The sequence below is a fragment of the Pangasianodon hypophthalmus genome, chromosome 1 (assembly GCF_027358585.1).
Source record: "Pangasianodon hypophthalmus isolate fPanHyp1 chromosome 1, fPanHyp1.pri, whole genome shotgun sequence".
Lineage (NCBI taxonomy): Eukaryota > Metazoa > Chordata > Actinopteri > Siluriformes > Pangasiidae > Pangasianodon > Pangasianodon hypophthalmus.
Window position 1 is genome coordinate 36,063,404 of NC_069710.1, and position 27,550 is coordinate 36,090,953.

The 27,550-nt window shown below is 41.7% G+C and overlaps 1 protein-coding gene across 2 annotated transcripts; it reads right to left on the bottom strand.

The window, feature by feature from the left end:
* Positions 1-26,158, bottom strand: slc17a7b (solute carrier family 17 member 7b). Of its 2 annotated transcripts, XM_026946482.3 has the most exons (13): positions 25,553-26,158; positions 15,439-15,685; positions 14,947-15,065; positions 13,512-13,626; positions 13,284-13,371; positions 13,054-13,140; positions 9,567-9,709; positions 8,366-8,515; positions 7,030-7,162; positions 4,572-4,682; positions 1,793-1,920; positions 1,022-1,091; positions 1-896 (listed from the first exon to the last, which is right to left on the bottom strand). In XM_026946482.3, exons 1-13 carry the CDS (start codon positions 25,612-25,614, stop codon positions 607-609), a joined length of 1,743 nt encoding a protein of 580 aa, XP_026802283.2. In that variant the 5' UTR covers positions 25,615-26,158; the 3' UTR covers positions 1-606. The 2 variants fall into 2 exon arrangements, with proteins under 2 accessions (XP_026802283.2, XP_026802284.2); XM_026946483.3 differs by lacking the exon at positions 1,022-1,091 and having other exon boundaries at positions 670-896; positions 25,553-26,147.
* Positions 26,159-27,550: the final 1,392 nt, after the last annotated feature.

A 27,550-nucleotide genomic window follows, 5' to 3' on the forward strand; every position in this document is an offset into this window, starting at 1 on the left:
GAAATAAAGCTGGACCACAGACTACATGCCGAACACACACACACACACACACACACACACACACACACTTGTGTCCTGTCTGTCACTAATGTTAAAACCTGACAAGTTAGCTAAACTGCATTAGCGTTAAACTGGTTCTTTCTTAATTACTATACAAGAATCCATGAGCTTGTTTCCATCATTTTATTCTTAAATATTGGAAACATGTAAATATAATTTTTACTTTAAAGATCATATATATGAGTGAACAAACATACATATGTAACATATATCTGAAAGAAAAGAAACTCATTAGCTATTGTTTACATATTATCTTAACAACGAAAAAAGGTATATATTGTCATATTTTGTAGATAAAAGGTATATTTTGTTGAGCCAATTATCATACATGTAATTTATTACAATTACAATTATTACAATATTACACACACACACACCTCATTGCTTTGCTATTTTCATTTTCCTTCAGTTGTGTTGCATAAACCCAATGTTTCTCCTCAGAAGAAAATGTAATCATACTGTAGATATATCTTTCTATTTCTCTGCCTTTCTCTCTCTCTCTCTCTCTCTCTCTCTCTCTCTCTCTCTCTCTCAGTCTCTCTTTCTCTATGTGAGCTTCCTCTCTTCCTCTCCTCCATACAGGTAGCTGTTCGCTCCATCCGGCTGAACATATTCCTCCGTTTTGTTCCACTCAGAGGCCCAGGTGGCTCCACCCCCTCCAAGATCTGCCCCCTTGTGGCCCTGTGAGTGGCCAGTGGCCCCGTAGGCCCCTCCCCCTGTTCTGTACAGCTCCTCTGTCTCATTGGCTAGCTCATCTTCTCCCAGAATTCCACACTTCTCCTCGCTGGTGTTCTCTGGCTCGGCCCAATCCTGCTTCTCTCCAGATGCAAAAATACCTGTGGCGGAAGCGAGATCATTGACATGACGTCATCACTGATATTATCATTGACATCATCTCTGACATCATGATCAAGGAAAATGAGAGAAATGAAAGGAGGGAATGAAGGAATGAAGTACAGACCATAGAAGATAACACCACCATAATGAACCAAGGAAGCAATGAGAAACACATACTGCCACTCCTCTCGTGTCTAAAGGGAGACAGAGAGAGCGAGAGACAGACGGAGAGAGCGAGAGACCGAGGGAGAGAGAGACAGAGGGAGAGACAGGCAGAAAGATGGACAGACAGACAGTAGAGGAATGTATGTTTTTGTGTTAGAATGAGTAAAAGATGAAAGCAAATGTATTGACACCACACTTGTGAGAGATAGAATGATAGATGGAGAGTCAGGAGGAGAAATGATACACGTGATGCTTTATGGGTAAAGGCGACTAGCATTACAGGAAAATCAGAGTACAATTCATCAAATTCAGCCTGCATGAGAAGAATGAACAGGAAACGTTCCTTACCAAACAGAATGGCTGGTTTTTAGATTTGCTCCACATTCAGTTTGGTGGAATTTACATCATTAGCCAATAGCAATGGAGTGTTAGATGCACTGTGGAAGTTCTTCATACAGCAGTAGATCCAAAATGGAGCAGGCTAGCTACCTTGTGAGTGTGCGACTCCAAGACAGGTGGCACCCTAAACTGACTCAGGTAAGGTGTAACTGAGAAAACAGCTAACATGCTAATCAGTGCCCCAATAAGTATTTGGACACGTTTGTTGTTGTTATTTAAAATATTTCAGTGCATATAACTACTTCACATTTACACACACAGTGTCTTCTGACAAAAAGTATATAGCTTATTGTGTGTGCGTGTGTGTGTGTGTGTGTGTGTGTGTGTATACCTTGTGTTTAGTCATGGCTCCCACAATGAGAGGACACACCATGCCTGATAAAGTGCCCACTCCATTAGAGATGCCCATCAGGATGCTGGCGTAACGAGGGGCAATGTCCAAATGATTCACATTGAACCCTATAGAGAGAAACACACACCTTTAACCCTGAAACCATAAAGAATAACTCTCATAACCCCTGAACCATAAACGCCCTTTAATACATACACCATTAACCCCTGAACCATAAACAATAACTCTCATAACCCCTAAACCATAAACACCCTTTAACACATACACCATTAACCCCTAAACCATAAACACCCTTTAACACGTACACCATTAACCCCTAAACCATAAACACCCTTTAATACATACACCATTAACCCCTGAACCATAAACAATAACTCTCATAACCCCTCAACCATAAACACCCTTTAACACATACACCATTAACCCCTGAACCATAAACAATAACTCTCATAACCCCTAAACCATAAACACCCTTTAACACATACACCATTAACCCCTGAACCATAAACAATAACTCTCATAACTCCTAAACCATAAACACCCTTTAACACATACACCATTAACCCCTAAACAATAAACACCCTTTAACACGTACACCATTAACCCCTGAACCATAAACAATAACTCTCATAACCCCTGAACCATAAACACCCTTTAACACATACACCATTAACCCCTGAACCATAAACACCCTTTAACACGTACACCATTAACCCCTGAAACCATAAACAATAACTCTCATAACCCCTGAACCATAAACACCCTTTAACACATACACCATTAACCCCTGAACCATAAACACCCTTTAACACGTACACCATTAACCCCTGAAACCATAAACAATAACTCTCATAACCCCTGAACCATAAACACCCTTTAACACATACACCATTAACCCCTGAACCATAAACACCCTTTAACACGTACACCATTAACCCCTAAACCATAAACACCCTTTAACACATACACCATTAACCCCTGAACCATAAACAATAACTCTCATAACCCCTAAACCATAAACACCCTTTAACACAAACACCATTAACCTCTAAACCATAAACACCCTTTAACACATACACCATTAACCTCTAAACCATAAACACCCTTTAACACATACACCATTAACCCCTGAACCATAAACAATAACTCTCATAACCCCTAAACCATAAACACCCTTTAACACATACACCATTAACCCCTAAACAATAAACACCCTTTAACACGTACACCATTAACCCCTGAAACCATAAACAATAACTCTCATAACCCCTGAACCATAAACACCCTTTAACACATACACCATTAACCCCTGAACCATAAACACCCTTTAACACGTACACCATTAACCCCTGAAACCATAAACAATAACTCTCATAACCCCTGAACCATAAACACCCTTTAACACATACACCATTAACCCCTGAACCATAAACACCCTTTAACACGTACACCATTAACCCCTGAAACCATAAACAATAACTCTCATAACCCCTGAACCATAAACACCCTTTAACACATACACCATTAACCTCTAAACCATAAACACCCTTTAACACATACACCATTAACCCCTGAACCATAAACAATAACTCTCATAACCCCTAAACCATAAACACCCTTTAACACATACACCATTAACCCCTAAACAATAAACACCCTTTAACACGTACACCATTAACCCCTGAAACCATAAACAATAACTCTCATAACCCCTGAACCATAAACACCCTTTAACACGTACACCATTAACCCCTGAACCATAAACAATAACTCTCATAACCCCTAAACCATAAACACCCTTTAACACAAACACCATTAACCCCTAAACCATAAACACCCTTTAACACGTACACCATTAACCCCTGAACCATAAACAATAACTCTCATAACCCCTAAACCATAAACACCCTTTAACACAAACACCATTAACCTCTAAACCATAAACACCCTTTAACACATACACCATTAACCCCTGAACCATAAACAATAACTCTCATAACCTCTAAACCATAAACACCCTTTAACACAAACACCATTAACCTCTAAACCATAAACACCCTTTAACACGTACACCATTAACCCCTGAACCATAAACAATAACTCTCATAACCCCTAAACCATAAACACCCTTTAACACATACACCATTAACCCCTGAACCATAAACAATAACTCTCATAACCTCTAAACCATAAACACCCTTTAACACAAACACCATTAACCTCTAAACCATAAACACCCTTTAACACGTACACCATTAACCCCTGAACCATAAACAATAACTCTCATAACCCCTAAACCATAAACACCCTTTAACACATACACCATTAACCCCTAAACCATAAACACCCTTTAACACATACACCATTAACCCCTGAACCATAAACAATAACTCTCATAATCCCTGAACCATAAACACCCTTTAACACATACACCATTAACCCCTGAACCATAAACAATAACTCTCATAACCTCTAAACCATAAACACCCTTTAATACATACACCATTAACCCTGAAACCATAAACAATAACTCTCATAACCCCTAAACCATAAACACCCTTTAACACATACACCATTAACCCCTAAACCATAAACACCCTTTAACACGTACACCATTGACCCCTAAATATTTAAAATTTATTCAGAGTCGGGTTACGCAGCTACTTAAGTGCATTTTAAGAGCTCCACATTCAGATTATTAAGTCACCTGGGTGTACTTCACCCTTCTGAGGTCGCCCAATTTTTCTTGAGATTTTACCTGAGATGGCGAAGCCACTGAAGCCCACAGCAAGGACAAGGAAAGAGATGGCTACTCCTTTAGAGTGAGAAAAACCAACAACCAACAGGAATGTAGCCTCCAGTCCAAACCCTACACACACACACACACACACACACAGAATAATTGCCATTATCATTAAAATCCAGGGGTCTCATTTATCAGTGCATGAGAAGAACAAGTCCTAAATGTGTGTATAAGAGCCACCAGTACACACAAGAAGACTGGTTTTCATCACAAGATTTTATGAGTACATATGTGCATCCTATTGCCCCAGTTGCATTTAGAAACTCTGTGATGGCATGAAAGTTCCTCATTTTTATGACTGCCTCTCTTCCACTGCCAGTTTTGGAAATGCAATGTATTATGGTTTGAATGATATGAATAAAGGTAAAACGTGTCATTATTCGACTCGTAGTTGGTAGAGAAATGCCAGTACCGTCTCCCATTTGTCTTTGAAACGTGCCCATGGATAAAGGCTCTAGAACAGAGATGAAGTGAAACTGCACTGATGATCGACTCCTCACTCTCAACATAGAGCTTCCAGTGGATCTTGATTTGATCACCAAAATCCTAATTATTACTATCATATTGCTATAATTACTCTTTCAATTATGCTGATATGATAGACAGTAAGTGGGAAGGAAGCTCCTCATAATCAGATTTCCCAATATTACACTTTTCATACGTATGGTCAGGAATGTGTGGAGATAATCACACAACCTCATACACAAGCAAAACTTGATAAATCACATTGTGTGCATATGCAGAGTTTACACACAAAACTATGAGTAAGGGAACAGCCCTTTCCTGGCTCAGGTCTTATTTGACTGATCGTTATCAGTTTGTAAACGTAAATGGTGACTTCTCTTCTCATACTAAGGTAAAGTTTGGTGTCCCGCAAGGCTCTGTTTTAGGCCCACTGCTCTTTTCTTTATATATGCTACCTCTGGGCAAAATTATTCATAAACATGGTATTAGCTTCCACTGTTACGCTGATGACACACAGTTGTATGTTTCTGCAAAGCCAGACGACAGACACCAGCTTAATAAAGTTGAGGAATGTGTAAAGGACATTAGACACTGGATGCTTATTAACTTCCTTCTACTTCATTCTGAGAAAACAGAAGTACTTGTACAAGGACCATATGCAGTTAAAAGTAAGCTTTCTGATTACATAATAACTCTGGATGGCCTTTCTGTTTCATCATGTGCAGCAGTAAAAGACCTTGGTGTGATTATTGACTCCAGTCTTTCTTTTGAAGCTCATGTAGATAATATAACTAGGATCGCTTTCTTTCATCTCAGAAATATTGCTAAAATAAGAAATATATTGTCACTACACGATGCAGAAAAATTAGTTCATGCTTTTGTTACCTCTAGGTTGGATTAATGCCTTACTGTCTGGATGTTCCAGTAGGAGCATAAACAAGCTCCAGTTAGTCCAGAATGCAGCAGCGAGAGTCCTTACTAGAACCAGAAGATATGACCACATCACCCCTATCTTATCCACACTGCATTGGCTCCCAATCAAATTTAGTATTGATTATAAAATACTACTATTGACCTATAAAGCACTAAATGGTCTTGCGCCACAGTACCTGAGCGAACTTTTGGTCTTTTATGATCCGCCACGCCTACTCAGATCAAAAGGTGCAGGCTATTTGTTGGTACCTCCAATAGTGCGAACTACAGCTGGGGGTAGAGCTTTCTCTTACAAAGCCCCACAGTTATGGAACAGCCTTCCACTTAGTGTTCGGGGCTCAGACACAGTCTCAGTGTTTAAGTCTCGGCTGAAAACATATTTGTTTAGTCAAGCCTTTTGTGAATAGTTTTCTTAGGTACAGGGGCAGGTCTGGAGGGTTCACAGGCATAGAATGTTGTGGTGAACTGGGATGTTTGGATGCTGTCGCCCCCCCACTCTCACATGTTCACTCAGGTTTGTCGACAAATTTTGTATTGATTATATTGATAGATTTGGGGCTGCAGTTGCCACGAGCAGCTTCGTACTCAGGACTCCATCAGTGGACAGTGGATAGATTTTAACCAGCCGGACTTCTTGCGAAAACTGTGATGAATTTATTGGTTGCACAATTGCACTATTTGTCCTTATAGTACGCAATAATAGAAGGGAATGATTTATAATCGCACTATCCGTTGCACCCAGATGAGGATGGGTTCACTACTGAGTCTGGTTCCTCTCAAGGTTTCTTCCTCATATCATCTCAGGCAGTTTTTTCCTCACCACCGTCGCCACTTGTGAATCCATTTATTTCTGTAAAGCTGCTTTGTGACAATGTCCATTGTTAAAAGCGCTATACAAATAAAATTGAATTGAATTGAATTGAAGTATGCACAGTTGATAAATGAGACCCCTGGTTTCAAACATGTGCCCTTATTTGTTGAAGTATACATATACACTATGCACACACACACACACCTCCGCAGTTCATGAGCTTGCGTACGTTGGTGGTGGTCATAATGTGGTTAGAGCGTAAATAATCAGCCAACTGACCACCGATAGGAACAACAATCGTCATGACCAGGTGAGGCAGAGCCGAGAGGATACCAACCTACAGAGTGAGAGAGACAGAGAGATGGAGAAAGAGAGTGAGCCAGAACTGTGTATTTAGTGAGATCTCTTCTGAAATTCTGAGCTGAATTATTTGATGTATTGATTATTGATGTATTTTCTCTTTGGCTAACAGTTTCCTACATTACCGACAATCCCGTTCTGCTCATCTCTACACTCTGTTCAAACTTTTGATTTTCATGCTAATGCTGCCGTTACCACCATCATGCTTGTCGTCTAGTACATCGCTAAGTAGCCGAGCCAAGTCTCTGCCATAACTCAGTGCAACTGCGTTGTATAGCTGCACTGCATTCTGGGATTTTGCATCTCCACTACATTTACGCTGGATTTCAAGTAGCAGGTGTCAAGTGGCTTTTATTGTCATTTCAACCACATACAGCTAGTACAGTACACAGTGAAATGAAACAGCGTTCCTCCAGGACCATGGTGCTACATAAAACAGCACAGAGCTACATGAGACTCCACATTTCTACATAAAGTGCACATGTAAACGTGTGCAAACACCACAAGACTGTAATATAACTACTAAAACAGGACAATAGGTACAGTAAGAGACAGTGCAGCACCGACCAGTACACAGTTCTAGTGTGAAAGTGTCAGATATAACAGGTTGTGCAAAAAAGATATGATATAATAATAGAATGCTGTCAATATAAACATAACATACTATGACATAGTATTCAGCAGATAAGCTTATACCATATATGGACATAGTAGCTTTTGGGGTAGCAGCCAGATATAGAGTATAGTATTGACTAAAAAAAACCTCATTTATGTCACTTTTTATCACTTATGTTTGAGACATTGAATTTTTTTACCATTAAAAGTCCATTGTAACTGCGCTAGCAATAACAGTGTCCCCTCTGACATTATCATGGTACATAACCTCTACCTTCTCACAGGAATAATGACAACACAGCACCAACCTACAAACCCTATGGTACTCAAGTCTTGACTTGGTTTGAAGAACACACTGAGAACTCCAGCCATGAGATCAGTCTCCTCCAGGTTCAGGTCCTCTAATATCCAATACTATTTAAACATCTCAGAACAGACAGCTGGTAGCAGATAACTAGTCACTAGTTTAAAGTGTGAATGCCCACACACACCCGATAGGAAAGGTCAGGACTTCCTGAGTGTGTGTGCTACATACTTCAGGTGTGTGTGTGTGCGTTTGTGTTACCTTGCTTATCTCAAAGCCAAACACCTCCTTGACATAAGCCGGCTGGCTGATAAGCAGCAGGTAGAAAGTCCAGCTGCGGCAGAAATTTGCAACGATGATGGCGTAAACAGGCATGGAGGTGAAAAACTTCCTCCAGGGAGTGTTGAACTTCTGCAGAGAGAAAGAACATCAGGATGATGATCATCATCATCACAATCGCCATATTTATCATCAATTCAATTAAATTAAACAAATTTTATTTCATAGGTGACGTGGAGGGGATCCACATCTGCTCCCCGCAGATTCTCCACTGGTGTCCCACAAGGTTCAGTACTTGGTCCTCTCCTGTTCTCCCTCTATACTCGATCTCTTGTTGAGGTATCCTCACATGGGTTTTCATACCACTGCTATGCAGATGACACTCAACTCATCCTCTCCTTCCCTCCCTCAGACACTCATGTTTCTGCTCGAATATCAGCATGTCTGGCAGACATCTCATCATGATGACAGCTCATCATCTGAATTTTAAACCCAGCAAACTGAACTGCTCTTCATACCAGGTGATTCGTCCGCACATTAGGATCTTGCGATCTCCATGGACAACTCTCAGATCTCATCTTTGGTCACTGCACCTTCCTAAGTTCACCTTCGACAGATCCCTCCATCTCTCAGGGTACAAGGAAGACCTGCATCGAGACTCTTCTCTGTTCTGGGTGGAGGTGGTGGAATGAACTTGCGCTAGACGTCCGAACAGCTGATTTACTGGCAGTCTTCAAACGACGTCTAAAGACCTACCTCTTCCTAAAGTATTTAAATTAGCACTTTAATAAAAAAAAAATAAATAAAAAATAAACCATTTGTGTTGTCTGTGTGCTTTTCTTACTATATCACCTCCCCAGCAGAGTGATGGTATTCTTATTCTGTGAACTAGTGAACCAGTATGAGGATGTATTTATTGACAGAGACTTCAAAGCTTTTCTGTAAGTCGCTCAGGATAAGAGCATCTGCTAAATTTCATAGCACAGGACCCATAATACAAAGACATCATTAGTACTTTCACCTCGATTAGAAAGCCACAGCGCTGAGGAGAGACTAGGATCTGGACTATACCAGGAGCTTGTTGAAAACTGTAGCTTGATTCGAACTTGCCTATTTGAGATAATGAAGGCTGTGTGTGTGTGTGTGTGTGTGTGTGTGTGTGTGTGTGTGTGCATGTGTGTACCGTCAGTGGGTTTAGGAATGTTGCAGACTCTCCGATGGCCTCCTCAATGTATTTCCTCTCTTCTGGTGTGATGGTGGGATGAGCAGCTGGACTCTCATATGACACTAGAATCCAGAACAAGTACCAGCAGATCCCAAAACTACCTACACACACAAACACACACACACACACACAAATTTTATTTATATAGCACTTTTAACAATGAACATTGTCACAAAGCAGCTTTACAGAAAGGCAGAGAAGTACTTTAACACATTTTTTACAGTAACTATCTGCTGAAAGCAGTTCATGAACATTGAAACACTGCCACCTAGTGAGCCAACATTACAGTCAAGCTTTCACTTAGTTATTTATTAGTTAGTTAGTTAGTTAGTTAGTTATTATTTATGTCAGTGCTAAAAAAATTACACTGTAGAATATCTGACAGAAATGTCAAGATGTTGATTTACTTTATTCTTATGGAGAGTGTCTCCATCCCTGTAAACCATTTAATCGCAAACTGTATTTTTCATTTTCTACCCATTTAAGTTGATCTGCCAGGTAAAATGGTGAGAGGGTAATGCAAAGGTAACTGAAATTCTTATATTTATATCACTGAATACATTTAGAATGGAAATACCAATATTCTAGCCATTAATTCAAATATTTTAAATGTTGAAAACTTGAGAAAGCAAGCAGTTATAGGAATTTTAAGCATCTATATGAACACTGTTATTAGGGTTTTAATCCGAGACTGAAAACTATTAAAGCAAAGTTTGGAAACATGACATAGTTAAACACAGAGGGTTTATACAGATTAAGCAGGCATAATAAGCAGCAGTGTGACTAATTAACAACCATGGCAACAGAGGAACAGTGTAACAGGAACAGTGTAACAAGGATGGTGTAACAAAGGGAGAGTGCAACAGAGGAACACTGTAACAGAGGAGCAGACGAAGAGTATAACATGAACAGTGTAACAAAGGAACAGTGTAACAGGAACAACATAACAGACGAACAGTGTAAAAGTGTAACCAAGGAAGAGTATAAAAGGAACAGTGTAACAGAGGAGTGGAGGAAGAGTGGAACAGGAAATGTAACAGAGCAACAGTGGGACAGGAACCGTGTAACAGGATCAATGTAACAGAGGAACAGCACAACAGAGGAAGAGTCTAACCAAGGAAAGGTTTAGAAAGGAACAGTGTAACAGCAACAGTGTAACAGGAACAACATAAGAGAGGAACAATATAACAGATAAACAGTAGAACAGGAACTATTCTAACAAGATCAGAGGAACAGAGGAACAGTGTAACAGGAACACTGTTACAGGGGAACAGTGGACAGTGGGACAGAAACATTGTAACCAAGGAAGAGTGTAAAAGGGGAACAGTGTACCAGAGGGACAGTGTAACAAAGGAACACTAACAGGAACAGTCTAACAGAGAAACTGTAACAGAGAAACGGTGTAACAGAAGAACAGTGTAACAGGAATAGGGTAACAGAGTAACACTAACAGGAACAGTGTAACAGAAGAACAGTTTAACAGGAATAGGGTAACAGAGGAACACTAACAGAAACAGTGTAACAGAGAAACGGTGTAACAGAAGAACAGTGTAACAGGAATAGGGTAACAGAGGAACACTAACAGGAACAGTGTAACAGAAGAACAGTTTAACAGGAATAGGGTAACAGAGGAACACTAACAGGAACAGTGTAACAGAGAAACAGTGTAACAGAAGAACAGTGTAACAGGAATAGGGTAACAGAGAAACACTAACAGGAACAGTGTAACAGAAGAACAGTGTAACAGGAATAGGGTAACAGAGGAACACTAACAGGAACAGTGTAACAGGAATAGGGTAACAGAGGAACACTAACAGGAACAGTCTAACAGAGAAACGGTGTAACAGAAGAACAGTGTAACAGGAATAGGGCAACAGAGAAACACTAACAGGAACAGTCTAACAGAGAAACGGTGTAACAGAAGAACAGTGTAACAGGAATAGGGTAACAGAGAAACACTAACAGGAACAGTGTAACAGAAGAACAGTGTAACAGGAATAGGGTAACAGAGGAACACTAACAGGAACAGTGTAACAGAAGAACAGTGTAACAGGAATAGGGCAACAGAGAAACACTAACAGGAACAGTCTAACAGAGAAACGGTGTAACAGAAGAACAGTGTAACAGGAATAGGGTAACAGAGAAACACTAACAGGAACAGTGTAACAGAAGAACAGTGTAACAGGAATAGGGTAACAGAGTAACACTAACAGAAACAGTGTAACAGAGAAACGGTGTAACAGAAGAACAGTGTAACAGGAATAGGGTAACAGAGGAACACTAACAGGAACAGTGTAACAGAAGAACAGTTTAACAGGAATAGGGTAACAGAGGAACACTAACAGGAACAGTGTAACAGAGAAACAGTGTAACAGAAGAACAGTGTAACAGGAATAGGGTAACAGAGAAACACTAACAGGAACAGTGTAACAGAAGAACAGTGTAACAGGAATAGGGTAACAGAGGAACACTAACAGGAACAGTCTAACAGAGAAACGGTGCAACAGAAGAACAGTGTAACAGGAATAGGGTAACAGAGAAACACTAACAGGAACAGTGTAACAGAAGAACAGTGTAACAGGAATAGGGCAACAGAGAAACACTAACAGGAACAGTCTAACAGAGAAACGGTGTAACAGAAGAACAGTGTAACAGGAATAGGGTAACAGAGAAACACTAACAGGAACAGTGTAACAGAAGAACAGTGTAACAGGAATAGGGTAACAGAGGAACACTAACAGGAACAGTGTAACAGAAGAACAGTGTAACAGGAATAGGGTAACAGAGGAACACTAACAGGAACAGTGTAACAGAAGAACAGTGTAACAGGAATAGGGTAACAGAGGAACACTAACAGGAACAGTCTAACAGAGAAACGGTGCAACAGAAGAACAGTGTAACAGGAATAGGGTAACAGAGGAACTCTAACAGGAACAGTGTAACAGAGAAACTGTAACAGAGAAACGGTGTAACAGAAGAACAGTTTAACAGGAATAGGGTAACAGAGGAACACTAACAGGAACAGTGTAACAGAAGAACAGTTTAACAGGAATAGGGTAACAGAGGAACACTAACAGGAACAGTGTAACAGAGAAACTGTAACAGAGAAATGGTGTAACAGAAGAACAGTTTAACAGGAATAGGGTAACAGAGGAACACTAACAGGAACAGTGTAACAGAAGAACAGTTTAACAGGACAGCGTAACAGAGGAACTTTGTAAAAGGAACAGTTTATCAGAGGAACTGTGTAACAGAGGAACAGTGTAACAGGAATAGGGTAACAGAGGAACTGTGCAACAGAGGAAGAGTGTAACAGAGTAATAAGAACAGAAAACATCTATATAAAGAAAGTAGAAGAGAAAGCAGGACAGATGGTGCACAGGACACGAGGAAAAAGAGACAGAATTAACTTGTAACTGCAAGTGTTTATGTGTGTTTCTCTCACCGTAAACATAAAAGACAGAAGCCCAGCCAGAGTACTGTACTAACACTCCTGCAAGTGGCATTGCAATCACAGCTCCAGCATAAGAACCTAAAAATACACACAGATGCACATACATTAACACAGGAGCGTATGTTGTGTGTGTGTGTGTGTGTGTGTAGAGAATGCATGTGTAGTGTGAGTATGAGTGTGTCTATTGTGTTTATGTGTGTGTGTGAGAACTGTGATCTTACCACAGAATGCTGTTGTAGCCAATCTGCTTCTCTCAAGAGGCGGAGCCCATTTAGCCCAGATCCCATGGCATGCTGGGTAAGACACACCCTAAAACATAATATCACAGTATGTGATGTCATAAAGCCAGTTATTTTAACATCTGTACAAGACAGCCACTCAGAATAATGGTATAATAATATAGCATAAGACACACACACACACACACACACATGCTCACTCATGCATACCTCCACCAGTCCCTGCAGCACTCGCACTACTATCACACACCCGTAATGAATACGAGCTGCTGACGGAATCAGCATGTTCAACGTTGACGTGGCAACAATCGCAAAACCAAACACTCTGAAACACACATACATACAAACACACAGCACAGTTACACGTTACATGCAGTAATACAAACACATCATTACACACAGTTATATACACACATTATTACACACAGTTACTACACAAGGTAACACACTTATACACACTTACACAATGTTACACACATTTATACACAATTGTTGCACATAACTGCACAAAAATACACAGCATTACACAAAATGGCACTGAAAGGTACACGTGTGTAAAGAGTATGTTCACATGTAGTGAAAGTCACCTCAAACTTGCGTCAAATTCGCACTAGTGAACCTGGTTCAACGTATGTGAAATTTGCATCATTAACCAGTAGCAATGTTCAATGTATAAGGGAAGTCCTTTGTGATGTTCACTGTGTCGCTCTATGAAGGACTTCCTTGATGTATCTTACACTCCTTTGCTATTGGTTAATGATTCAAATTTCAACAAAGTTAAACGTGAAGTGAATTCCACACATGAAATCTCCCTGAATGGTTCCCTACAGTCCTTATGGAACTCCAGATGCTTAACGTTTTAGCCCTCAACACACCTGAGCCAGGTGTTCTCTGTTGTTCACTGATTGATTTATATACACGATATGGCCAAAATATTGTCAACACCTGAACATCACACTCATATATGGGTTTATTGAACATACCATTCCAGATTATTCCCCGTGTGTTTGCTGTTATAAGAAGCGCCACTCTTCTGGGAAGCTTTCCACTAGATGTTGCAGCATGGCTGTGGGGATTTGTGTTCATTCAGCTACAAGAGCATTAGTGAGGTCAGGCGCTGATGTTGGGATGTCGAGGAGGTCTGGGGTTCAGTCGGTGTTCCAGTTCATCCCAAAGGTGTTCAGTGGGGTTGAGGTCAGGGCTCTGTGCAGGACACTCGAGTTCTTCCACTCCAACCTTCACACACCACTCCGTCTTCATGGAGCTCGCTTTGTGCACAGGGGCATCGTCATGCTGGAACAGGTTTGAGTCTCTTAGTTCCAGTGAAGGGAAACTGTAAAGCTACAGCACACAGAGACGTTCTATACAATTGTGTGCTTCAAACTCTGTGGCAACAGTTTGGTGAAGAAGCACATATGGGTGTGATAGTCATGTGTCCACAAACCTTTGGTTATATAGTGTATGTGTGGAGCTGATCAAAAGAACTTATTTTTCAGACACACTACATCTTCATGATAACATAAAGAATTGGTCACTGTGACTCCAGGTTTCATAGCAACACACTGCATCTCTTACTCAAAGCTCTGAATAGCACCAATGATGAGCTGTCTGAGGAAAACTAAGTTGAACTGGACCGAACACTGACCTGTTGGCTGCAAATTTCTGGCAGATGAATCCTCCAGGAATCTGAGTGACAATGTAACCCCAAAAAAACGAGCCATGAATCAAACCTACAATCTCTGGATCCCACAGGAACTGAGCTCTCTGTGGGAGAGAGACAACAAGAGACATAGAGATGGGACAGAAAGAGACAAATAAAGACAGAAATCATTCATCTTCTTTAAGAACTTTATTCTGGTTAGGGTGGCTGTTGATCTGGTGACTATCCTGTTAACACTGGGTGTGAAGTGGGAATATTGCTGGGACATCGGTCCATTTCAGCAAACCAATTGTAGCCAATTCACTTTCTGGCATGTTTCTGGGAGGTGGGAGGTAACCGGAGAACCCGGAGGAATGGGAAGAACATGTGACAGTAAATGGGACTCAGAATCGATCCTGGAGCTGTGAGGAGACAACGTTATGTGCTGTACCACCATGATACTCAGGTGACAAATAGGTAAAAAGTACACACACTTACCATGCTGATGGCCTTATTCCCGCTGTAGGTAGTGTGGTCGTTCACCATGCTTACTACGGCCACTCCCAGGTTGCAGCGTATGCCGAAGGAGATGCAGAAGCCCAAACCGCACAGGATGGCCATGATGTAACGACGAGGCAAACCAAAACACGTACAGTCTATCATGGGCTCCACCTTCTCCTCCACCTGCACTCCTCCATCACACAGCTCAATCCCTCCATCCTCCTCCTGACGCTTCTCTAACACCCTGAAAGAGAGTGAATGGAGACGAAGAACAAGGAACAATGTTAACATGTGTATTTTATCAGCTTTATTACTTTATATAACCTCCAGTTTCTCACACACACATACACACACATATACACACACACACACACACATACACACTCAAATTTAGAACTATAGATCGGTGGTGTTATTTCACACTGATTAAATATTAATAATGCTGTGAACATGAATTATTAAGAAGCACTTCTAATCCTGTCTCTTCTCTTTTCCTCTAACAAGGCACTTTAATATCAGTCCTGCACAATGTATTCTGACTGACTGAGATTAGATTAGAGTAGTACACTGTGTTCTGATAGACTGAGAGTAGTACAGTGTGTTCTGATTGGCTGACAGTAGTACAGTGTGTTCAGATTGGCTGAGAGCAGTACAGTGTGTTCTGATTGGCTGAGAGCAGTACAGTGTGTTCTGATAGACTGAGAGTAGTACAGTGTGTTCTGATTGGCTGAGAGTAGTACACTGTGTTCTGATTGGCTGAGAGTAGTACAGTGTGTTCTGACTGTCTGAGAGTAGTACAGTGTGTTCTGATTGGCTGACAGTAGTACAGTGTGTTCTGATTGGCTGAGAGTAGTACAGTGTGTTCTGATTGGCTGAGGGTAGTACAGTGTGTTCTGATTGGCTGAGAGTAGTACAGTGTGTTCTGATTGGCTGACAGTAGTAGAGTGTGTTCTGATTGGCTGACAGTAGTACAGTGTGTTCTGATAGGCTGACAGTAGTACAGTGTGTTCTGATTGGCTGAGATTAGTACAGTGTGTTCAGATTGGCTGACAGTAGTACAGTGTGTTCTGATTGGCTGAGAGTAGTACAGTGTGTTCTGATTGGCTGAGAGTAGTACAGTGTGTTCTGATTGGCTGAGATTACTACAGTGTGTTCTGATTGGCTGAGATTAGTACAGTGTGTTCAGATTGGCTGACAGTAGTACAGTGTGTTCTGATTGGCTGAGAGTAGTACAGTGTGTTCTGATTGGCTGAGAGTAGTACAGTGTGTTCTGATTGGCTGAGATTACTACAGTGTGTTCTGATTGGCTGACAGTAGTACAGCGTGTTCTGATTGGTTGAGGGTAGTACAGTGTGTTCTGATTGGCTGACAGTAGTACAGTGTGTTCTGATTGGCTGAGATTAGTACAGTGTGTTCTGACTGTCTGAGAGTAGTATAGTGTGTTCTGATTGGCTGAGAGTAGTACAGTGTGTTCTGACTGTCTGAGAGTAGTACAGTGTGTTCTGATTGGCTGAGAGTAGTACAGTGTGTTCTGACTGTCTGAGAGTAGTATAGTGTGTTCTGATTGGCTGAGAGCAGTAGAGATGATAGCAGATAACTTTATTGTCACAAAGCAGCTTTATATAAATATAGATAAATTATAATTTTAAATTTATAAATTTATCCCAAATGAGCAAGCCAGGGGTGATGGTGGTGAGGAAGAATGGTCGCTATATGTACTACTGTACTCTATTATACTACTATTATACTCATTAGCCATGTGACAGGCATGAACTCATTTCATATTGCAGCAATGATACATTCCTCTATTTCAGGATAAAATGTTTATTGTCTTAGATACATATGCGTAAACTACTGCATACTCACTAGCCTGTGAGTGTGATGGATAGAGGGAAATAACAGATTGAGACGAGAAACATCTTACAGATTATCAGTAATCCCACTGAGAGAAAAACCTAGGCAGCAAAAGAGAACTCTGGGGCATAACTGAATGTTTGGGCCCACCGATTATAATGCTTAAAATTATGCTATATTAATAACATACATGTATTTCTATAAAACACAATGTTGCTGTAAAACTACCTCAGGACACTATGCCTCTCTGCCAATATCAATATTTATAGAATTCTAACACAGCCTCGGCCATTCCACTTCTGGTTCATTCCCTCTCTAAAATATGTGTATGCATTCATTATGAAGTCTTCCAAACATTATAAGTTCTGAGCCTTGTTATCCTCTCATAGTAGAACTTGTGCAAGGAGGCTGCATCTTCACTACACTAGATTTACACAGTGTGTGTGATTTTATCTGGATCAGAGCGGAGGATGAGCGGAAGATGGCATTCATCACAGCTTCGGGTCACTATGAATATTTCATCACATCCTATGGAGTGGTCAGTGCCCCCTCTGTATATCAGGAATTAGTGACTGAAGTATCGAGAGATGTTCAGAATCTTTCTGGTTATTATTTACATTGTTGACATCCTCATGTTCACAGACAATGAACAAGAACACATACAACATGTCAGGGTTACAATTTCTCATCTTTTGGAAAATTGACTCTATGTTAAACTTGAGTAGTTTGAATTTCATCAACTCCTGACAACCTTTCTAGATTACGTTCTTAACGTTCAAGGCATAAGATGGATAAGAACAAGTGGAAAGCAGTTACTTCATGGATCTATACTTTGAGATCCTGACCCTTCATTACTGTTCCTGTCAGAAGTGGTTGCTTCAGAGCGCAGAATATCCCAGAATAAAACCACCACAGAGGCATACACACAGTCAATATGTAGTAAGGATCACTTCATGAATTTTTAAAAATGTGTTACTCCCCTTAGAGAGACTTAACTAATTTCACTAATTTCCTCATCGAAATCATCAACCTGTATACTAGATCCCTTACCTACATGTTTCTTCAAATAGATAATTCCAGAAACAATTAAACCTCTTCTAAAATAATCAATTCTTCCCTTAGCATTTGCTGTGTGCATAAATCTTTTAAACTAGCAGTTATCAAACCCCTAATTTAAAAAAACCTGACCTTGACCCCTTTCAGCTGTCCAACTATAAGCCAATATCAAACTTCCCCTTTATCTCCAAGATTCTTCATAGGAATAACATTCATGAAATCTATCAGTCAGGATTTAGGCCTCGTCATAGCACAGAGACAGCGCTGGTTAAAGTGGTAAATGACCTACTACTGGCCTCTGATCAGGGTTGTGTCTCCTTGCTCGTGTTGCTTGACCTTAGTGCAGCTTTTGATACCATTGATCATGCTATTCTCCTCAATAGACTGGAATGTGAATGTGTAAGAATGTGTAAAAGACATTAGAAACTGGATGCTTATTAACTTTCTCTTACTTAATTATGACAAGACAGAAGTACTTGTACTAGGACCACATGCAGTTAGAAGTAAGCTTTCTGATTACATAATAACTGTGGATGGCCTTTCTGTTTCATCATGTGCAGCAGTAAAAGACCTTGGTGTGATTATCGACTCTAGTCTTTCTTTTGAAGCTCATGTAGATAATATCACTAGGATTGCTTTCTTTCATCTCAGAAATATTGCTAAAATAAGAAATATATTGTCACTACATGATGCAGAAAAAACATAGTTCATGCTTTTGTTTCCTCTAGGTTGGATTATTGTAATGCCTTACTGTCTGGATGTTCCAGTAGATGCATAAACAAGCTCCAGTTAGTCCAGAATGTAGCAGTGAGAGTCCTTACTATAACCGATAGTGTATGAGAGAGAGTATGCTAGGGTGTGTGAGAGAGTATAATGGTGTGTGTGAGTATGATAGTGTATGAGAGAGAGTATGCTAGGGTGAGTGTGTGAGTATGATAGTGTGAGAGAGTAAGATAGTGTATGAGAGAGAGTATGCTAGGGTGTGTGTGTGAGTATGATAGTGTGAGAGAGTATGATAGTGTATGAGAGAGAGTATGTAGGGTGTGTGTGTGAGTATGATAGTGTGAGAGACTAAGATAGTGTATGAGAGAGAGTATGCTAGGGTGTGTGTGTGAGTATGATAGTGTATGAGAGAGAGTATGCTAGGGTGTGTGTGTGAGTATGATAGTGTATGAGAGAGAGTATGCTAGGGTGTGTGAGAGTATAATAGTGTGAGAGAGTATGATAGTGTATGAGAGAGAGTATGCTAGGGTGTGTGTGTGAGTATGATAGTGTGAGAGAGTATGATAGTGTATGAGAGAGAGTATGCTAGGGTGTGTGTGAGAGTATGATAGTGTGAGAGAGTAAGATAGTGTATGAGAGAGAGTATGCTAGGGTGTGTGTGTGAGTATGATAGTGTATGAGAGAGAGTATGTAGGGTGTGTGAGAGAGTATGATAGTGTGAGAGAGTATGATAGTGTATGAGAGAGAGCATGCTAGGGTGTGTGTGAGAGTATGATAGTGTGAGAGAGTATGATAGTGTATGAGAGAGAGTATGTAGGGTGTGTGAGAGAGTATAATAGTGTGAGAGAGTATGATAGTGTATGAGAGAGAGTATGCTAGGGTGTGTGAGAGTATAATAGTGTGAGAGAGTATGATAGTGTATGAGAGAGAGTATGCTAGGGTGTGTGTGTGAGTATGATAGTGTGAGAGAGTATGATAGTGTATGAGAGAGAGTATGCTAGGGTGTGTGTGTGAGTATGATAGTGTATGAGAGAGAGTATGCTAGGGTGTATGAGAGAGTATAATAGTGTGAGAGAGTATGATAGTGTATGAGAGAGAGTATGCTAGGGTGTGTGTGTGAGTATGATAGTGTATGAGAGAGAGTATGCTAGGGTGTGTGTGTGAGTATGATAGTGTATGAGAGAGAGTATGCTAGGGTGTGTGAGAGAGTATGATAGTGTATGAGAGAGAGTATGATAGTGTATGAGAGAGTATAATAGTGTGAGAGAGTATGATAGTGTATGAGAGAGAGTATGCTAGGGTGTGTGTGTGAGTATAATAGTGTATGAGAGAGAGTATGCTAGGGTGTGTGAGAGAGTATGATAGTGTATGAGAGAGAGTATGATAGTGTATGAGAGAGTATAATAGTGTGAGAGAGTATGATAGTGTATGAGAGAGAGTATGCTAGGGTGTGTGTGTGAGTATGATAGTGTATGAGAGAGAGTATGCTAGGGTGTGTGAGAGAGTATGATAGTGTGAGAGAGTATGATAGTGTATGAGAGAGAGTATGCTAGGGTGTGTTTGAGAGTATAATAGTGTGAGAGAGTATGATAGTGTATGAGAGAGAGTATGCTAGGGTGTGTGTGTGAGTATGATAGTGTATGAGAGAGAGTATGTAGGGTGTGTGAGAGAGTATGATAGTGTGAGAGAGTATGATAGTGTATGAGAGAGAGTATGCTAGGGAGTGTGTGTGAGTATGATAGTGTATGAGAGAGAGTATGTAGGGTGTGTGAGAGAGTATAATAGTGTGAGAGAGTATGATAGTGTATGAGAGAGAGTATGCTAGGGTGTGTGAGAGTATAATAGTGTGAGAGAGTATGATAGTGTATGAGAGAGAGTATGCTAGGGTGTGTGAGAGTATAATAGTGTGAGAGAGTATGATAGTGTATGAGAGAGAGTATGCTAGGGTGTGTGTGTGAGTATGATAGTGTATGAGAGAGAGTATGCTAGGGTGTGTGTGTGAGTATGATAGTGTATGAGAGAGAGTATGCTAGGGTGTGTGTGTGAGTATGATAGTGTATGAGAGAGAGTATGTAGGGTGTGTGAGAGAGTATAATAGTGTGAGAGAGTATGATAGTGTATGAGAGAGAGTATGCTAGGGTGTGTGAGAGAGTATGATAGTGTATGAGAGAGAGTATGCTAGGGTGTGTGAGAGAGTATGATAGTGTATGAGAGAGAGTATGCTAGGGTGTGTGTGTGAGTATGATAGTGTATGAGAGAGAGTATGTAGGGTGTGTGTGTGAGTATGATAGTGTATGAGAGAGAGTATGCTAGGGTGTGTGAGAGAGTATGATAGTGTATGAGAGAGAGTATGCTAGGGTGTGTGTGAGAGTATAATAGTGTGAGAGAGTATGATAGTGTATGAGAGAGAGTATGCTAGGGTGTGTGTGTGAGTATGATAGTGTATGAGAGAGAGTATGCTAGGGTGTGTGTGTGAGTATGATAGTGTATGAGAGAGAGTATGCTAGGGTGTGTGAGAGAGTATGATAGTGTATGAGAGAGAGTATGCTAGGGTGTGTGAGAGTATAATAGTGTGAGAGAGTATGATAGTGTATGAGAGAGAGTATGCTAGGGTGTGTGAGAGAGTATGATAGTGTATGAGAGAGAGTATGCTAGGGTGTGTGTGTGAGTATGATAGTGTATGAGAGAGAGTATGCTAGGGTGTGTGTGTGAGTATGATAGTGTATGAGAGAGAGTATGCTAGGGTGTGTGTGTGAGTATGATAGTGTATGAGAGAGAGTATGTAGGGTGTGTGAGAGAGTATAATAGTGTGAGAGAGTATGATAGTGTATGAGAGAGAGTATGCTAGGGTGTGTGTGAGTATGATAGTGTATGAGAGAGAGTATGCTAGGGTGTGTGTGTGAGTATGATAGTGTATGAGAGAGAGTATGTAGGGTGTGTGAGACAGTATGATAGTGTATGAGAGAGAGTATGCTAGGGTGTGTGTGTGAGTATGATAGTGTATGAGAGAGAGTATGCTAGGGTGTGTGTGTGTGAGTATGATAGTGTATGAGAGAGAGTATGTAGGGTGTGTGAGAGTATAATAGTGTGAGAGAGTATGATAGTGTATGAGAGAGAGTATGCTAGGGTGTGTGAGAGAGTATGACAGTGTATGAGAGAGAGTATGCTAGGGTGTGTGAGAGTATAATAGTGTGAGAGAGTATGATAGTGTATGCGAGAGAGTATGTAGGGTGTGTGAGAGTATAATAGTGTGAGAGAGTATGATAGTGTATGAGAGAGAGTATGCTAGGGTGTGTGAGAGAGTATGATAGTGTATGAGAGAGAGTATGCTAGGGTGTGTGTGTGAGTATGATAGTGTATGAGAGAGAGTATGCTAGGGTGTGTGTGTGAGTATGATAGTGTATGAGAGAGAGTATGCTAGGGTGTGTGTGTGAGTATGATAGTGTGAGAGAGTATGATAGTGTATGAGAGAGAGTATGTAGGGTGTGTGTGTGAGTATGATAGTGTGAGAGACTAAGATAGTGTATGAGAGAGAGTATGCTAGGGTGTGTGTGTGAGTATGATAGTGTATGAGAGAGAGTATGCTAGGGTGTGTGTGTGAGTATGATAGTGTATGAGAGAGAGTATGTAGGGTGTGTGAGAGAGTATAATAGTGTGAGAGAGTATGATAGTGTATGAGAGAGAGTATGCTAGGGTGTGTGTGTGAGTATGATAGTGTATGAGAGAGAGTATGCTAGGGTGTGTGTGTGAGTATGATAGTGTATGAGAGAGAGTATGCTAGGGTGTGTGTGTGAGTATGATAGTGTATGAGAGAGAGTATGCTAGGGTGTGTGTGTGAGTATGATAGTGTATGAGAGAGAGTATGTAGGGTGTGTGAGAGAGTATAATAGTGTGAGAGAGTATGATAGTGTATGAGAGAGAGTATGTAGGGTGTGTGAGAGAGTATAATAGTGTGAGAGAGTATGATAGTGTATGAGAGAGAGTATGCTAGGGTGTGTGTGTGAGTATGATAGTGTATGAGAGAGAGTATGCTAGGGTGTGTGTGTGAGTATGATAGTGTATGAGAGAGAGTATGCTAGGGTGTGTGTGAGTATGCTAGTGTATGAGAGAGAGTATGCTAGGGTGTGTGTGTGAGTATGATAGTGTATGAGAGAGAGTATGTAGGGTGTGTGAGACAGTATGATAGTGTATGAGAGAGAGTATGCTAGGGTGTGTGTGTGAGTATGATAGTGTATGAGAGAGAGTATGCTAGGGTGTGTGTGTGAGTATGATAGTGTATGAGAGAGAGTATGTAGGGTGTGTGAGAGTATAATAGTGTGAGAGAGTATGATAGTGTATGAGAGAGAGTATGATAGTGTATGAGAGAGAGTATGCTAGGGTGTGTGTGTGAGTATGATAGTGTATGAGAGAGAGTATGTAGGGTGTGTGAGAGAGTATAATAGTGTGAGAGAGTATGATAGTGTATGAGAGAGAGTATGCTAGGGTGTGTGTGTGAGTATGATAGTGTATGAGAGAGAGTATGCTAGGGTGTGTGTGTGAGTATGATAGTGTATGAGAGAGAGTATGTAGGGTGTGTGAGAGTATAATAGTGTGAGAGAGTATGATAGTGTATGAGAGAGAGTATGCTAGGGTGTGTGAGAGAGTATGATAGTGTATGAGAGAGAGTATGCTAGGGTGTGTGTGTGAGTATGATAGTGTATGAGAGAGAGTATGTAGGGTGTGTGAGAGAGTATAATAGTGTGAGAGAGTATGATAGTGTATGAGAGAGAGTATGCTAGGGTGTGTGTGTGAGTATGATAGTGTATGAGAGAGAGTATGCTAGGGTGTGTGTGTGAGTATGATAGTGTATGAGAGAGAGTATGCTAGGGTGTGTGTGTGAGTATGATAGTGTGAGAGAGTATGATAGTGTATGAGAGAGAGTATGCTAGGGTGTGTGTGTGAGTATGATAGTGTATGAGAGAGAGTATGCTAGGGTGTGTGTGTGAGTATGATAGTGTATGAGAGAGAGTATGCTAGGGTGTGTGTGTGAGTATGATAGTGTATGAGAGAGAGTATGTAGGGTGTGTGAGAGTATAATAGTGTGAGAGAGTATGATAGTGTATGAGAGAGAGTATGCTAGGGTGTGTGAGAGAGTATGATAGTGTATGAGAGAGAGTATGCTAGGGTGTGTGTGTGAGTATGATAGTGTATGAGAGAGAGTATGTAGGGTGTGTGAGAGAGTATAATAGTGTGAGAGAGTATGATAGTGTATGAGAGAGAGTATGCTAGGGTGTGTGTGTGAGTATGATAGTGTATGAGAGAGAGTATGCTAGGGTGTGTGTGTGAGTATGATAGTGTATGAGAGAGAGTATGCTAGGGTGTGTGTGTGAGTATGATAGTGTGAGAGAGTATGATAGTGTATGAGAGAGAGTATGCTAGGGTGTGTGTGTGAGTATGATAGTGTATGAGAGAGAGTATGCTAGGGTGTGTGTGTGAGTATGATAGTGTATGAGAGAGAGTATGTAGGGTGTGTGAGAGAGTATAATAGTGTGAGAGAGTATGATAGTGTATGAGAGAGAGTATGCTAGGGTGTGTGTGAGTATGATAGTGTATGAGAGAGAGTATGCTAGGGTGTGTGTGTGAGTATGATAGTGTATGAGAGAGAGTATGTAGGGTGTGTGAGAGTATAATAGTGTGAGAGAGTATGATAGTGTATGAGAGAGAGTATGCTAGGGTGTGTGTGTGAGTATGATAGTGTATGAGAGAGAGTATGCTAGGGTGTGTGTGTGAGTATGATAGTGTGAGAGAGTATGATAGTGTATGAGAGAGAGTATGCTAGGGTGTGTGTGTGAGTATGATAGTGTATGAGAGAGAGTATGCTAGGGTGTGTGTGTGAGTATGATAGTGTATGAGAGAGAGTATGTAGGGTGTGTGAGTATGATGGTGTCTATGAGAGAGGTTTGTGTGTGTTCAGTGAATTTCCAGCCTCACCCCTGGCAGACAGTTCTATTGATCGTTACATTAACTTTAGTTATTATTAGCTATAGAGATGCACTCTCTCTGAATGCGCGCGCTACTCACTGCAGGTGAGATGTGACGTCACTGGCTGCACGAGGCACCGTTATAAATAGCACATAAATCAAGTTAATCTAGTTAACACACACACACACACACACACACACACACACAGTTCCGCTGATGTGTGTATATTTAGACAGATATAGAACGCGCGCGGATGGAATGTGATCGCTTCCCGAACGAGTGAAATGCACAGAGGAATAAAGCCGCGCGCGCAGTTCGGTGTGCGCGTGAAGAAGACTCGTCACCGTTCCGAGTGAGCGCGCGCTAATCCCGGTCCATGTCCTTGTGTCTAAAGTGCAATCCTAAACTAACCCCAACAACGCGCGCGCCAGAGTCCGTTTTAATGCATTTAAAAGTGAAATAAAAACATTTTAAAGCCGCGCGTTAGATAACCGGAACAGTTCATGGAAATTCTTACCGGTGGATCCTCGCGAGCACTTTGGCCGCTTCCACTTTAAACCGGTCAGGTCGGACCTCCATCCTCGCGCCCTCCGGGATAGACCGGCGCGTGCTGCTGCTGCTGCTATCACCGCTCGCGCGCTAACTCGCTCACTCACTCGCTCCTGCTCGTGCACGCGCGCCTCTGTTCCCGGTTATCCCCTTAATCCGCACTGTGGCGCACCTGCGCACTGAGGGCGCGCGATACCGGAAACACACTGTATACTTACATAGGGGTATGTGTGTGTGTGTGTGTGTGTGTGTGTGTGTGTTACTATTTCTACTGACCTTTACTGTGTCTTTTAAAATGAGAACAGAATCAATACAGAATAAATCTCGGTTTCTTGTTGCCCTCCTTCAGTACATGACTATTGTAATAAACATGAAACAGTTTATTTTTATTTTCAGCTCAAACACCGCGAGAAGCTGCTGCTTACATTCCTCTAACACATCATTCTCCTCGTCAAGCTCTGAAAATAAGATCTTTTCTAAAAACACGTAGCCAAATTAGTTAAACCTCCACAAATATTTACAGTAAATGCAAATTAAATCATCATTAAAAAAAAACACAACTCGGTGGAATGTCTCCACTGCCAAGTCTAGTCCTTTCAGACATCTGACCTTGCTGTGACCTTGACCCTGTTAGGATCAATTCCAAAATCTAATCAGTTCATCTGCTGGTGTATGAGACATGACAATTCCACAATTCCATATGAATCCTACAAACATTCAGCCACTCGTTCTATCACACTGACGAGAACCTCAGATGCACAGACAGACCGAAAACATAACGCCCAGTGACCAACATCACCCAGTTACACCCATCACCCAGTTACACCCAGTGACGCCCATCACCCAGTGACGCCCATCACCCAGTGACGCCCATCACCCAGTTACACCCAGTGACGCCCATCACCCAGTGACACCCATCACCCAGTTACCAACATCACCCAGTGACGCCCATCACCCAGTGACGCCCATCACCCAGTTACACCCAGTGACGCCCATCACCCAGTGACGCCCATCACCCAGTGACACCCATCACCCAGTGACGCCCATCACCCAGTTACACCCAGTGACACCCATCACCCAGTGACACCCATCACCCAGTGACGCCCATCACCCAGTTACACCCAGTGACACCCATCACCCAGTGACACCCATCACCCAGTTACACCCATCACCCAGTTACACCCAGTGACACCCATCACCCAGTGACACCCATCACCCAGTTACACCCATCACCCAGTTACACCCAATTACACCCATCACCCAGTTACACCCATCACCCAGTTACACCCTGTGACGCCCATCACCCAGTGACGCCCATCACCCAGTTACACCCATCACCCAGTTACACCCAGTGACACCCATCACCCAGTTACACCCATCACCCAGTTACACCCAGTGACACCCATCACCCAGTTACACCCAGCGACGCCCATCACCCAGTGACGCCCATCACCCAGTTACACCCATCACCCAGTTACACCCATCACCCAGTGACCGTCACCCAGTTACCAACATCACCCAGTTACCAACATCACCCAGTTACACCCATCACCCAGTTACACCCAGTTACACCCATCGCCCAGTTACACCCATCACCCAGTGACGCCCATCACCCAGTGACCAACATCACCCAGTTACACCCATCACCCAGTTACGCCCATCGCCAAGTTACACCCATCACCCAGTTACACCCAGTTACACCCATCGCCCAGTTACACCCATCACCCAGTGACGCCCATCACCCAGTGACCAACATCACCCAGTTACACCCATCACCCAGTTACGCCCATCGCCAAGTTACACCCATCGCCCAGTGGCGCCCATCACCCAGTTACGCCCAGTGACGCCCATCACCCAGTGATGCCCATCACCCAGTGACGCCCATCACCCAGTTACGCCCAGTGACGCCCATCACCCAGTGACGCCCATCACCCAGTGACGCCCATCACCCAGTGACACCCAGTTA

Bases quoted from the DNA above. Each gene is read 5' to 3' on its own strand.
- slc17a7b (XM_026946482.3), bottom strand. From the start codon at position 25,614: ATGGAGGTCCGACCTGACCGGTTTAAAGTGGAAGCGGCCAAAGTGCTC. The intron at 8,516-9,566 runs GTACACACATGC...TTCTCTCTGCAG, and splicing joins CATTCCTAAACCCACTGACG to AAGTTCAACACTCCCTGGAG. The intron at 897-1,021 runs GTCTGTACTTCA...CTTCCGCCACAG, and splicing joins TGGTGGTGTTATCTTCTATG to GTATTTTTGCATCTGGAGAG.